The sequence below is a fragment of the Haplochromis burtoni genome, unplaced genomic scaffold (assembly GCF_018398535.1).
Source record: "Haplochromis burtoni strain Fernald_Lab_line unplaced genomic scaffold, NCSU_Asbu1 Contig_569, whole genome shotgun sequence".
Classification (NCBI taxonomy): domain Eukaryota; kingdom Metazoa; phylum Chordata; class Actinopteri; order Cichliformes; family Cichlidae; genus Haplochromis; species Haplochromis burtoni.
The window spans coordinates 157771-171158 of NW_024582930.1; the positions used below are offsets into that span (position 1 = coordinate 157771).

Consider the following 13388-nt stretch of genomic DNA (forward strand, 5'->3'; position numbering starts at 1 on the left):
CAGGTGAAGAAGAAGATGGTTACTGGGGTAACGTCAACATCATCTCGAGCCGCTGACTTTCTTCCAGCTAGCGTTTCATGCTTTTTCGTTTATTTCTGTTTTCAGGTAAACCGCCGCACGCCTGCTTCGACTGGAAGTTATACAGGCGTATAAAACAGACCGCAGAGAGACCATTTTCAGGTAAGAAGCTGCGTTATCTCACGGCTAACGCCGGGACGTTTACCGAGGCTTCCGTAAACGAAGCTAAGCCAAAAAGTGTCAGCTAACAAGTTAGCAATAGCCGAACTAAGCTTCAAAATTGTAGGTTTTAACAGACTGCGCTGTCATAACGATGCACAGCTGCCGTTACAGCGATGCGGGTCAGTGCAGCGTAGATGCAGTGTTTGTGCACACGAAACAAATCATGTTTCTAAATCAAAGTAAACATGTGACATGTGTTATTATTTAGAGTTTGGTTTAATCACCCCGAGGAGCTTCTTCCCTCTTTTTAGCAGCGTGCACATCTTTATTTCCTTTACAAGCTCTGTGTTACTGTGAGGTACAAATCAGTCCCTTTATTGCCTTCAGCCTTTCGCTACCACTCCTAATCACGTGACCGCCTGATCTGTTGCGCTAGTAAAATCTGCTCAAGTGGAAAATGTCAGTATATGAATCAACAGGCACCACAGGGTTAAAGGTTATTCTTTAGTGTCTTCAAGTGTGGCCCTTTTATTTCACCAACAAGCACCGACCTGTAACAGCATCAGGAAATGATGTGGTTCCTGTTGCTCCAAGGCAACAGGAACAGTAACAGACTGAACTAAATTAAATAATACAATAAATTACAAAGTTAAAAATATAGGAAATAACATAAAAATGGCTCCATCCAGCCAGCAGCTCCACGTGTCTGATTTGTTACTCAGTGTTCCTGTTTGTGTGTCCACGGGTTTTAGGCATCATGGCAAGCCAGCGGCCTCCATCCAGCATGGGCCGGCCGATGAGCCGCAGCGGATCTGTGGTCCCTGGTGCTGGGAGACCCCCTACAGCTATCCAACCTCCTCCTACAGCTATGCGTGTTGCAACTGGGGTTAGCCATCAGCAGCATGGAACTTTGAGATATTATCACTCTGAGTGTGTTATGTTCAGTCTGAAAATACAATTGTTTGCTGATTCTGTGTGTTTCTGCACGCCAGGTTTTACTGAGCCTACGTGTAACACTATAGACCAGTTTTGGCAAGAAAAAAGACCAAAAATAAAATGGACATTGTGCTTATGATGCATTTTCATTGCATCATGCTTCTTTTGTAATCTTGTGTGCAGTTCTGAGTGCAGACTCTGTTTTCCCCTCCCTACATGTGTGTTGTATCTAATATGAGAAAAAAGCTGAGTATGAGGTTTAGAGAGAGTAACATGGTTATTGTCAGATTTCCTTTAGATATCGTGATAATATTGTCACTGTGAATTCTTTCAGCTAAAATAATTTCAGAGTGAAAATGCAATTTTGTGACAGCCACAACTAAGGCACTGCACTTCCTCTTCCAGATGGTCCCAGGGACCAGTGCTCATCCAGGTTTGAGGGGTGGCATCCCCGTCACCACCCCCGGAGTCCTGACAGCACAGATCAAAGTGACTGAGAGGCCGGTCACCCAGCAGGGGCTCAGTGGAATGAAAACTGGCATGAAAGGTATGTTTTCTTCTTGGATATTTTTCTGATTGTGTTTAATATATAAATAAACCTGTGACCTCCCTCCCACATTTCCTTTACCAAAGGGCCTCAGAGACAGATTTTGGACAAGTCCTACTACTTGGGTCTTCTCAGGTAACACATACTCACTGGCATTAACAGTAAGTACTTATGTCAAAGTAAAGGAGTGCACAAACCATAGGTCAGCTAGACCACTTCACAAAAGATGCACACATACTGAGCACATTCACATTTCTTAGAGTTGGTCTTGAGTTAAAATGTATTTCTATCGATGTGAAATTTGTTCTTCTGTCAGGAGTAAGATCAACGAGTTGACCACAGAGACCAGCAGACTGCACAAAGAGATTGAGAGCTACAACCAGGAGAACTCCGTCTATCTCTCTTATGAAAAGAGGTGGGTGGTGTTCTTCTTCTTTTAGGACCAAGTTTCTGTCTTCATTCCCGTCTTTACCAGTTATAGTTGAGTGAAAGATGAATCCAGATGAACTCTGTATAATGTCCCCGTGATGTGTGTCTGCTGCAGAGCTGAAGGCCTCGCTGCTGAGATTAAGGATATGCAAGGCCAGCTTGCTGACTACAATATGGTAAACAGCAACAATGTTGTTAAACACTGAAAGATTGGATCCACTTTTTCACTGTGTTGTTGAGGAGCTTAAGCAGTCGGCCATGGTGACTTAAAATAGACGATGTAAACTTCCCACTTCAGGGACAGTAACTATTTGATTGCAGGTGTTACGATGTTATGTTTGAGAGCAACTGCACATTTAAAACCTTTATACTGGTGAGGTTGTGTTTTTAGTTTTCAGTGAATGCGTTAAACACTGGACTCGTTTTTACTTCACTTTTGTACATTTTTATTGTGTTTCCAGCTTGTGGACAAGCTCAACACCAACACAGAGATGGAGGAAATGATCAACGACTACAACATAGTAAGTGATCCATCAAAACAATGTAAAAGGGGTTTTTCATGAACTGGAAATATAGGGGAAAATTCTCCCTTTAACTTTTTGATCTTGTGTTTAGTTGAAAGCCGAGAATGACAGCGAGGCAGAAAGCATCGATAACATCTTCACTGAGAGGAGAGAGTAAGTGCACGTGTTCTCATAAAGACCCTTGTGTCTCCATTAGACAGTTTTATGTTCACAAATACACTTTAACGTATTTATTTTGTGAAGTATCATTTTCAGAATGAAGTACTAGGACATTATTTAATTTAGCCTGATGGCTAGTTTCCATGTGAGCCATAAAACATTTAAAAAGAATCAGATATGTGCAGGTATGAGACTTTTAAACACAACAGGAAACGACTGCTTGTTATGTAAAGATGAAGCAGCAGTGGAGTTTTCTTAATAAAAATAAATGCCGTGTAGATCCGTGAGCAAACAAACACGTGGAGTGTTTTTTATCTGAAACACTTGCAAACTGTTTTCAAACCACCGTAAATTGAGGTTTGTATAACGCTGCACATTGCTGCTGGCGTTGTCGAGTCATGAAGAGGTAAAAACTCTTGTAAACCATGTGACTTCATCGTTCTAGTGCCGTGCAAACAAGGATAAAGCTGTCGATCTAACTGGGCGCTCACACACTAACACTAATGGCTCAGATTACAGGAAGTGTTCTGTACTTGAATATTGTTCTTCTAGTGGTCAAAAAGTGGAGTTAGGGTTGTTGCAGACTCCTCGCAGCTGACAACAGTGGAAGTATCCAGGCAACAATGCAGGCCGTGGAGTTAAGAGCCTGAATTTGTGAGATGTTGCAAAGAAGCTCCTTCAGTGACCAACAGTACAGCTCTCACACAATGATTTTGTGACCCGTGAAATGATAATACTCAGCGGTGTTTATCAAACAGCAAGGTTGCCACTGAATGGATTGCATTGTGTTTGTGGTTTGCTTTCTTATCATCGTGCATGTCACTCTTCTCTCCTGATATATGGATCCTCAAAGTACTCCTGCTCCTCCTGCTCCTCGTCTATCTGTCTGTTCATTGGTTCAAAGCTGAATGTTTGATGGGTCGGGTGTCTTCCCGTCGCCGAGAACTCTGTTGACACAAAATCCTCGTCGCCCTCCTCGACTTGTTGTTGTAACTGCCGATGCCTGTAGTTGTGGAAGAGCTTGTACCAGGACGGCCCCTTGACGGCACACACGATGAGCATGGAGGTGGCCACTGCCAAGATTGCGACGGATGCTGTGAATTTCCACGTGTTGCCGAGCGCAGGAGTCGGGTCTAGTTTGGGTTTGAGGATGGAGACAGGGTTACAAGCTTGCATTTGTGCGTCCACAAAAATGGAGAAAATGATCTGCAGCTCTCGATGTCGTACCTTTGCTGGTGCTGTTGTTCTGACCGGTTGACTGTGTGGTCGTCATAATAACTGATGGGCCCGACGTCTGTTGAGGGTGGACCGGTGTTTTTGGTTTCTGCGGGTCTGGAGTGACGCTGGGTAATAATGTGGAGCACAGTGCTGCAGCATTAAGAAGATCTCGTCCAGCCTGCTCTGCTGGAGATGCACAGATGACCTGTGGTCCTCCTGCAGCCACACACCATTTCCTTCAGTACATGCTCTTTAAGTTACTAAAGTTAGAGAACAGTCTCTTCACATAGAAAGGGATTTTAAACACTGGCCTCATTATCTCTCTATACTACACTCCTACTTGTCTCTACTTGTACTTGTTTTCATTCAAAGTAGTGTTTTTGGCTTTAATACTGGGATAAATCTTTAAGAATGATGTGAAAATAATGTAGTTCACTGATTGATCCAAGAGAATCACTGAAATCTGCACCATGGGACATATGATTTAATAATCAAGCTACCAACATTTTCCTTTAAGTAACCAGACCATCGCTCAGTTTCCCCAGTAGACATTTTTGGCTCACTAAGGCAGAGCATTCAACTCTATATGGGAACCAGGTTGTATATGGTGGGTGCTCTCCTGCATGGTATGGCTTTATGGTAACCATCACCAAAGTGTCACCTGTCTGCAGTTTAAAAGGAAGCAGACAAAAGCACCGGGTGTTCTTATGTGTTGATCAGCAGTGTGAGCTTTAGGTTCTTTAATTCTGGCTTCCAGTGACATCAGTTGCCAAAAATCTTTCAAATAAGGTTCAAATAAAACCTCCATACCAGCCGTGCGAGTCTCACATGGCTCATAGATTGTAAGTAAAAATGTGCCACTGCAGATTCAAGCAAGATACTCCGTGTCTACTAAAATTCCTTCAAATAAAGACTTTGAACACATACCGGTCTCAGTGGGGGGAAAGCCATGCTGGATACTGATATGGACCGGGGAATGTTTTAGGAAGGAAAAGATGGGAATGAAAATGATCAACCTAGAGAGGGCCGAATTCAAAGACACAACGCAAATAAAAGTGAAACCATGATGCAGCCAGTCTGTTGTCCCGATCCCTGATATCAGGCAGGTGCCGTTGCCTAGCCTGTAGACATCTGTGTGTCCCCCCATAGACATGCCTCCCCAGACCATTCCTGACCCACCACCAATCTGGTCATGCCGAACGATGTTACAGGCAGCATAACGTTCTCTACAGCTGCTCCAGACCCTTTCACATGTGCCACGTGTCCTCAGCACACTCATGAACTGTGTTTGTGTTCCTTTCTCTTTTTGAGCAGTGTTTATAGTTTTCAAACTGCTGTCATTGACTCATTAGCTCCCAGAAAGGGTCACGGGTCAGCCAACATTTAAAACTGTGTGATGAAAACTACTACCCATGGTAACATTTGCTGCATCGATCTGTCCAATGATGGTCAGCAGTGGACAGGAACAATTCCAGGGGTTTCCCTGTAGGTTCAGTACCTGATGGGACCAGACAGAGCGAGGTAAATGAAATAATAACACATCCTGTACAGGAAACACTTACATGTGCAGCCCTAAACCCCCATACACATGCATGCATTTCTTTATGTATGTCATGTCTAGATTAGTTCTAACTAAACTCTAAGTTAGCAGATTCTTTTTGAAATGCTTGTTTTACCTGTAACTTGTTCAGCCCACTGATCAGCTGTGCAGGGAGGCTTGTTAGCAAGTTGTGGGTCAGGTCCAACTCTGTCAGGACCTCCAGGTCACTGAAAGCCTGAGGGTCAAGGCTACAAAAAACAGCACAGCAGAATCGTATTACACTTGATTACATACCACACTGTACTTGGATATATTACTAACATGCAACAGTAGTAAGTTTTAGCAAGTATGCATCAATATCAAAATCAAACCAGTTTAATGGTTGGTGTTTAACACACAGTATACTTAAAGCAGCTAACTAGCATTTAGTTAGAAGTTAGACTTTTGCTAGCCTACTGACCTGCTGATGTTGTTTCTGGCGAGAGACAGCACTCTGAGGTTTGGTACCACAGAGAAGTATTTGGCTGGAATAGCAGTGATCCAGTTAGCATCCAAGTGAAGCTCTACCAGGCTGGGATAGCTAGCTAGTGCTTGCTGGTCCGTGTCATTCAGAGTAATTAGGTTCCCTTCAATCATCAGTTTGGTAACATTTACATTTTCAGAGTTTTCAGGGATGACTTGAAGATGTTTGTTGGTGAAGTTTGCTGTCAGCTGATGGGTGGAACAGGAACAATTGTTATAGAAAACTGGAAAAATATAGAAATAGACAGCTGGAGCAAAATGTTGTTAAAGGCCAGAACTTTTCTTACGGTTTCACCGTCTTTCACTGTCTCATTATTTTTCACTAGCCCTGCAGTGAGCCACAGCAGGAGGAGAGGCTGCCAGCACCTCTGCATCACACCACACTGAAAGGAAATGGATACAAAGTCCTGTAACCAACACGTGACAGAGAAAACACGCTCATTTCTTAACAAAACCAGTAATTAATTCATTTGTTGCCTGGTAGAATTCCGCCTTTTGATTGAAAAAGCGTTACTACGGCACAGATATCGACGGTTGCAAATTATGTAGTTGGACTAAAATAATCTGACTAACATCAACTCCATTTATACACAAGGTTTGCATAAGTTACAGTTATTTAGCCTGTCAGTAAAATGTATTTTCTGAAATACATGTTTAGCTCCTCCCCCTTTAAGCCAGCGTTCTTTGGATTGGCGGTGCCTCTTAAAAACAAGGTTGCGTGACACGGTAACACCTGAAGACCACAAAGAGATGAAAAATCTCAGTGTATCCTGTGAAAAGTGTGCAGGGGTTAAAAGTGTGAGACAAGATTTTGTAAATAAGTATTGGCCAATGTTTACACTAAGCACAGCATGTCATGAGGACAAATACTCACAAATACTACGAGTGATACAAAGTGCCATAAATGTGCATTCTAAGTAATGGCCAGCAGGGGGTGCTGCAGAAAGTCTAATATATGGCGACAGTAAAACAGTGCTTGGGTCTCTTGATCACTGACCTTATTATCACGTTCACGATAAGCTGATGGTCTCAGTTTCACGTGAAAACAAAACTACACTGATTTTTCAATGATGGCCCTTAGAATCAAAAAGCAGGATAAAACTTTACCACAACGTCCGTGTGTGCCTGTTACCAAACAGCAGCATGGTGACAGCTTGAGGCTTTACAACATTTTGTTTAAAGTGTTTGATTCAAACAGCAGGTAGGCGGAGCGCAGCTCGCTGACATGACTGTACCTGTTCTCACTGACATCACAAAGAGCAGAAGGAAAAAACTGTTCAGAATCTGATGAAAATACTCTTTAGAGTCGGGAGCTATTAAGCCATCTAACCTGAGGATAAAAAACATTACCCATCGTTGCACGTCATGTTCCTCTTTAAACATACGACTCAGCGTTGGACTCCATTAACAGAAAACCTTATGCCCTCATATTTCTATGTGAATTCTTTGTATGTGCAGTGAACTGAGAAATCGGGCACTTTGCAGCATAAGCCCGAGGTCAGAGTACAGTAGAGATAAAGCACCGTGTGAGGGAGTGAGTGCACACTGATGCTGGAGTGTCTTTTTCACGTCTTACAGAGAAAAGAAACTTCAGCGCACGTCTTCTTTTAAAGGAGACGTGTAGAAACGTGTCTGCTGCCTAACCTCGCACATCTCACAATTCCTGTCTGGTTTTCACACTCTTTCTCTTTATACTTGTTGTGTAATCATCTTTTACTAATGAAAAGTAGCAGAAGAATCTTACCTGTTCTTCTACACGCACTAAGGTGAACCTTTAGTCCTGTGTTACTCTCACGCAGTCAGCGTACGAGTGACCTTTGTTCCTTGTAAAACAAGTGTGCACTCTGTGCTAACTGTTTATGATTGATCAAGTTGGTCCTCCCATCTTTGCTGTCTTCCTTCTTCTGCCTACAAGTATCTCTTAGGTTACTGTTGGAAATGGCTCATCTAAATATATATGTGAACTAGTTCAAGGTATAATTCTGCAAATGACTGAATATGATTAATGACAAGCATTTTAGTTCTTTTAATGACCTCTTCTTACGGAGAGATGACGGCTGAATGGAAAAGAAAGCATAAAGTAAGGAGAAGAGTGTGAAAGATCAGACGGAGTAAAGGAAAAGTGGATGAAAAGCAGGTAGAAGATGAAAGTGTTGCTGCTGCTTCGTCTCAGCAAACATACCTGTGCGCCTGTGTGGACACGGCAAACCCAAGTGCGTGTACTCTCACTCTTGATATTGTAAAATGTTTCAGCAACATTTGCAAACTCTTGTAAACATTGTAATGATTAATAGTACTGTGAAAGTGAGCAGGCACACCAGCAGCAGCAGACTGGGTTACATACAGCTGAACAAGAATTCCCACATTCCTACTCTTCCATTGAAGTTCTGCCGGAGGTTTCTTCCTGTTAAAAGGGAGCTTTTCCTTCCCACTGTCGCCAAAGTGCTGCTCATAGGAGCTCATATGATTGTTGGGTTTTTCTCTGTATCTATGAAGCGCCTTGCGGCGACTTTTGTTGTGATTTGGCGCTATATAAATAAAATTGAATTGAAGTAGAGACTGATGTAAATGTGATGGAGCTGCATTGCAGCCCGACTGCACCGTCTCTGGGAAGGTCGGGTTTCAGCACAGAGGAGGGAATGTTGAGACTGGAGGAGCTGATCTACATCACAGGGGTCAGGTTCAAGTGTAACCGTATGATGTGAATATTCAAGAGTTTGGTGCTGTAGTCTTCCTCCACCAGTCCCAGAGCAGGGGTGTCAAACATAAGGCCCATGGGCCAGGATCAGCCCTCCAAAGTCTTCAGTCTGGCCCACTGTGGAAAATGTGAAGGAGGGCATAAATCTTCTACGGTGAGGACGTGCTCCATGACCACGTACTGTACCAAAGTAAATAAGTCGTAGATAAAGCAATAAACGGCAGAAAGTTCCTCGTTTTTCACTGGCTGCTATAGAAATGTATCATTCTTATGTTCGATTCACCATAAACAGAAACAGAAAGGACAAAAATGTTCATTGTTGAATTACAGGACAGTCTGCACAACACAGAACCCAATTTAACTTATTTATGGTTTAGCTCAGTGGGATGATCAGGAGGTCATACGCCCTGTGGCCGGAGAGCGGTAGGCCCGGGTTTGAGTCCGATCCACGCTAAGCCTTTGCTGCATGCCCCCCCCCCACACACACTCATGTCTCTATGGAATAAGGGCTGAAAAGGCCCCAAAATTAAAAAGAAAGCTTATTTGTTTCTTACAGTTTAAGTGCAAAGACACTGAGATGTATTATTGAATTGCATTTATGTTTTTATGTTAAAATCTCTCAGAGAAAGAGGCGTTTCACTGATGCGGCCGGCTTCACATCATAGTTATGCTTCAGTCCTGTGATGTAGCTGAGCAGGAAACAGGAGGAAGCTTTGACCACCGCTGCTTGATTCTGTCTCCGTTTGTCGTTGGTTGGTGTAGTAAAGAATGAAAATGAATTTAAGAAACAACAACCGTTTTTTAGGTTCTTCATCTGCTTTGCCTTATTTTTCATGTGGAACGTTTTGCTTGTGCAGTGTTCAGTCAGGGCCTCCGTAGACTCAGAGGAACCCGAGGAGGTGGGTTGCAAAGCAGCTTGTGCATGTGCCACAACTTAAGCAGCTTAGATAGCCTGACCCGATGTTAGCTGATGTGTAGAAGCGTGTCAGCTGATGTGGGCTGTTATTGAACTGTAAACTCTTTGGCTTCCTTTATCTGTCTGCGTCCACTCTGTCCACTCTGTTTGCTCTGCAGGAGAGAGGAGGCAATCAGGGCCATTGAGGAGGAGATCAGGAGAGAGAGGCGCGTTGCTGATGAAGTCGTCCAAGCAATGCCGGCAGCAAAGCAAGAGAAATATTTCACCATGACAACCACTAATGAGGAACTGCTGCAGGTGAAGCTGTAGTTGTTATGGGGAAAGAGGAGATTGGTTCATGTCAGGCATGATGAAATCTCACTCTGGCAAGTACTCAGCTGATTCTTTTGTTTTGCAGGAGCTGACTGTTCTCCAGGAGGACCTGGACGTGCTAATAACGAGGAAGGAGGACTATGAAGCAGTGAGTCGGGTGGAGGGGGCGGTGTGAGCGAGGTGGAGGAACAGCATGGCTGCGGGTGTTTTACGTGAACGATCCTCGTTGCAGGAGCTGTCCCACTCTCAGATAAAGCAGGAGATGGTTCGGCTTCGTGAGACCTTGTCAGCGCTGGAGGCCAAACGAGACACGATGGAGGCGGAGCAGAAGAGCCTGGGTTCACCCCAGGAAGAGAGAGAGAAGTTATTTAAGCAGGTGTGCGCGCTGGCTTATCGGTCATTGCTACATCAGAGGACGGGAGGGATTTGATGAAATATCACAGAAACTTTTACAAACAGGAAATAGATTTGTTTGTGTTCCTGAAACAGGCTTTTACAAGGATATCACATGAATTCAGTTTCAGTCTGGTTGAGTAGTTTTAGTCATGTTGAGGAATTCGGTTCCTCAGCGTTCACTGCCTCCACACATTCAGGGTCTGCACGGCAAAAACCCTCTTTCAGCATTAAAAAGCAACTATAGCTGCGACATTTGGGTCCTGGTTCTTTATTTTGTTCTCCGATGTTCTCTGATTAAGTAAACTTAATAACACTGAAGTTTAGATTATCTAATGCTAACCCAGGCTACTGTGGTAATGTGCAGTAGGGCTGTTCTTCATCCTAAACGTGTGCATTGATTCAGAGAGTCAACAGCACCATCATGTGGTCAAACTGATGAATGGATTGTAAACAGCAGTGAGCAGAGCTCCTGAAGCTTGATGTTAGCAGACGTGAAAAACCAAAGACTGAAGCTGTGCTTCTGTTCTCCAGGTGAAAGAGGACAACCAGGAAATTGCCAGCATGGAGAGGCAGTATGTACTCATTACAAGTACTTAGATCCTCGTCACTTCTGTGTGTGCGTGTAAGAATATGTGTATATTGTGTGTACTCAGGCTTACGGAGATACGGGACAGGAGAAGACAAATCACAGAGGAGATCCGACACCTGGAGCAGGACTCAGAAGCAGCTCAGGGTAACCCACAGGATGAGGGTGGACTCTAAACCTGAATCACCTTTGATGTGATTTCAATATTCTGAACATTCCTACAGGCGAATGTCAACAAAAATACAAAGAGCTGAAGAGGAAGGAAGAGGAGATCGACCGTGAGTCCCAGTCGAACCGAACACTTGTGACATAGGCAGCATAGTCGAGCTCATTTAAAGTTAAGGTGTTTCGAGAACATTTCTTACGTACTGTGTCCGTTTATTGCAAAAGAAAAAAATGAACACATACAACAGTTAACGGAGCGACTGAGAGGAGACGGTCAGTCGGTCACGTCACAGGCGACTGACAGACACACAAACTGCATCTTGATGTCTTGGACTGTGGGGCAGAGTAGTTGAGCAGATGCAGGCTGACAGGCATGTATTTGTTCTTCTGTTTAATCAACACTGATGATCCCACATTTGGGAATGTGGGGGCTGATGCAAACACTGTATGTGAAAGCATGAAGCCTAGTTGATGACAGTTAGGAGTCACCAAAACACAGTAGTTTGATTTCCACTGTCAGGAGGAACTAGAGGGGACCTACTGTCTACTAGCAGCGCATGGATATAACCTCTGTCCTCTTCTCAGGGTTCCTCGAGTCATTTGAGGAGTCCAGGGCTCAGGAGGAGGAGAGACTAAAGCAGGGCCAGGAGAACATTGTCTCACTCCTGGAGCACTGCAGCAGGGTGAGGAGCACTGATGAAATGGGAGGACAAACACAGCGTGGTCCACTGCACTAACTGTGCATGTCTTTGTAGAACATGTTGCGGCTCCGTCAGGTGGATACAGTGACAGCCAGTGAGCTGAGGGACATGCAGGAAGTGCTGGTAAGCAAGGAGACCGAGGTGGTCCAGTCAGAGAGCACCGCTAGAGGACTGACAACAGGTGGGTGACACGCACACAGTCGGGTTTCCCTCACTTCTAAAGAGATCACATTAATTTATTTCTAACCTTAAAGTCTGGAACATTTACGTCCCGACAACACGAGCACTGAACAAAGGCCCTTCTCTGCCCCTGCACAGAGTCCCAGCGCCTGCAGCAGGACCTGGAGAAGGTGCAGCAGCTGGAGGGGAAGATCACAGGTGAGCTGAGCACCCTGCAGGAGCGTGTCAGCACCATGCAGTCTGAGCTGCATACCTACAGGGACCTGGACACCCTCAGGCTCACAGCTGAGGAGAAGAAGAAGGTAACTGCAAACTCTTTGTGCTGAAGGTCTCTTCCTGTTAAAAGGGAGATCTTTCTCACCGCTGTCCCCGAGAGCTTCCATACTGGAGATCAATAATCGACTCCGTTTTAAAAAATGAACTGACTATACTTTGTTTTCTCTCCTTGTGCTGCAGAGGCTGCAGGAGGAGCAGGTGTCGCTGACTCAGCGTCGAGATGCATTTGGACAGCTGCTGGAGGAGATGAACCAGAAACATGAAGCGCTGAAGACCAGACTGCAAGAAAATGAGACTCACGCTCAGGTTGGTCGTGTTTTGGTACACAGGAAACACACTGAATCTTCTGACTCAGCTCCCTCCTCACCACCTGCCTTCCCGTCTTCAGCTCACAGCAGTCTTGTGTTTTGTGTTGCTTTATGTGTCTGAACGTTAGCTGGCTAACCTGGAGAGGAAGTGGCAGCACCTGGAGCAGAACAACTTTGTGATGAAAGAATGTATCCTTTAGAAATATGACGTATGAATTCATCCGCACTAGAAGCCCTCTATTCAGTCTCCAGCATCCAGAGAAAGTGAGCTTTTTAAACACTAGGACCAGTTCTTTACAGCTTTGGTAGCTTTTGGACGTAATTAAAGGAGCAGTACTTGTCAGATGTGTGCATACATTTAATTTTATTTTCCAGCTCTCGGTTTGTCTGCCCGGTTTGTCTTCTATAAACCTCTGGTCTCTGAGACACCAGGTCTGTGAGCTCAGTGATTTTTCCTTGACTGCAGCGTCAGTCATCGCCTCCAAATCCCAGGAGAGCGACTACGCCTCAGTTGCCAAGAGCGTCTCCCAGCAGGTGGCCGATTACAACAAGAGCCTCATAGAGCTGCTGCAGAACAACATGAGTTAAAAACAAAAGGCTTTATTCATTTGGTTCCAGATGAAGCTTTCTGACAGGCTCATGGTCATTAAAAGCAAAATGTGTTGAGTGTTTATACCCAAATAGCTTTTCAGTCATTCAAAGGCAGAGAGATTGTGCTGCATTCTGACAGCAGCTTCAAGTAGAGATGTGAATGTAAAATGGTGAGCTAATTTAAATAAACCTGTTTCATAGGTA

General features: G+C 44.3%; 2 protein-coding genes across 3 annotated transcripts; one reads left to right on the forward strand and one right to left on the reverse strand.

Moving 5' to 3' along the window:
- ift74 (intraflagellar transport 74) lies at positions 1-13388 on the forward strand. 2 transcript variants are annotated; one of them, XM_005948055.3, is made up of 20 exons: positions 1-180; positions 933-1066; positions 1522-1663; positions 1750-1798; positions 1980-2078; positions 2208-2268; positions 2554-2613; positions 2708-2769; positions 9828-9966; positions 10067-10129; positions 10214-10357; positions 10909-10949; positions 11031-11110; positions 11188-11241; positions 11714-11811; positions 11884-12010; positions 12148-12311; positions 12466-12591; positions 12722-12782; positions 13066-13388. In XM_005948055.3, exons 1-20 carry the CDS (start codon positions 78-80, stop codon positions 13179-13181), a joined length of 1923 nt encoding a protein of 640 aa, XP_005948117.1. In that variant the 5' UTR covers positions 1-77; the 3' UTR covers positions 13182-13388. The 2 variants fall into 2 exon arrangements, with proteins under 2 accessions (XP_005948117.1, XP_042070398.1); XM_042214464.1 differs by having other exon boundaries at positions 71-180; positions 926-1066.
- LOC102293461 (leucine-rich repeat-containing protein 19) lies at positions 2434-7897 on the reverse strand. Its single transcript, XM_005948053.2, has 7 exons — positions 7800-7897; positions 6343-6438; positions 5994-6244; positions 5670-5781; positions 5404-5491; positions 4003-4209; positions 2434-3908 (listed from the first exon to the last, which is right to left on the reverse strand). The coding sequence occupies exons 2-7, from the start codon at positions 6427-6429 to the stop codon at positions 3595-3597; spliced, it is 1059 nt and encodes a 352-aa protein (XP_005948115.1). The 5' UTR covers positions 6430-6438; positions 7800-7897; the 3' UTR covers positions 2434-3594.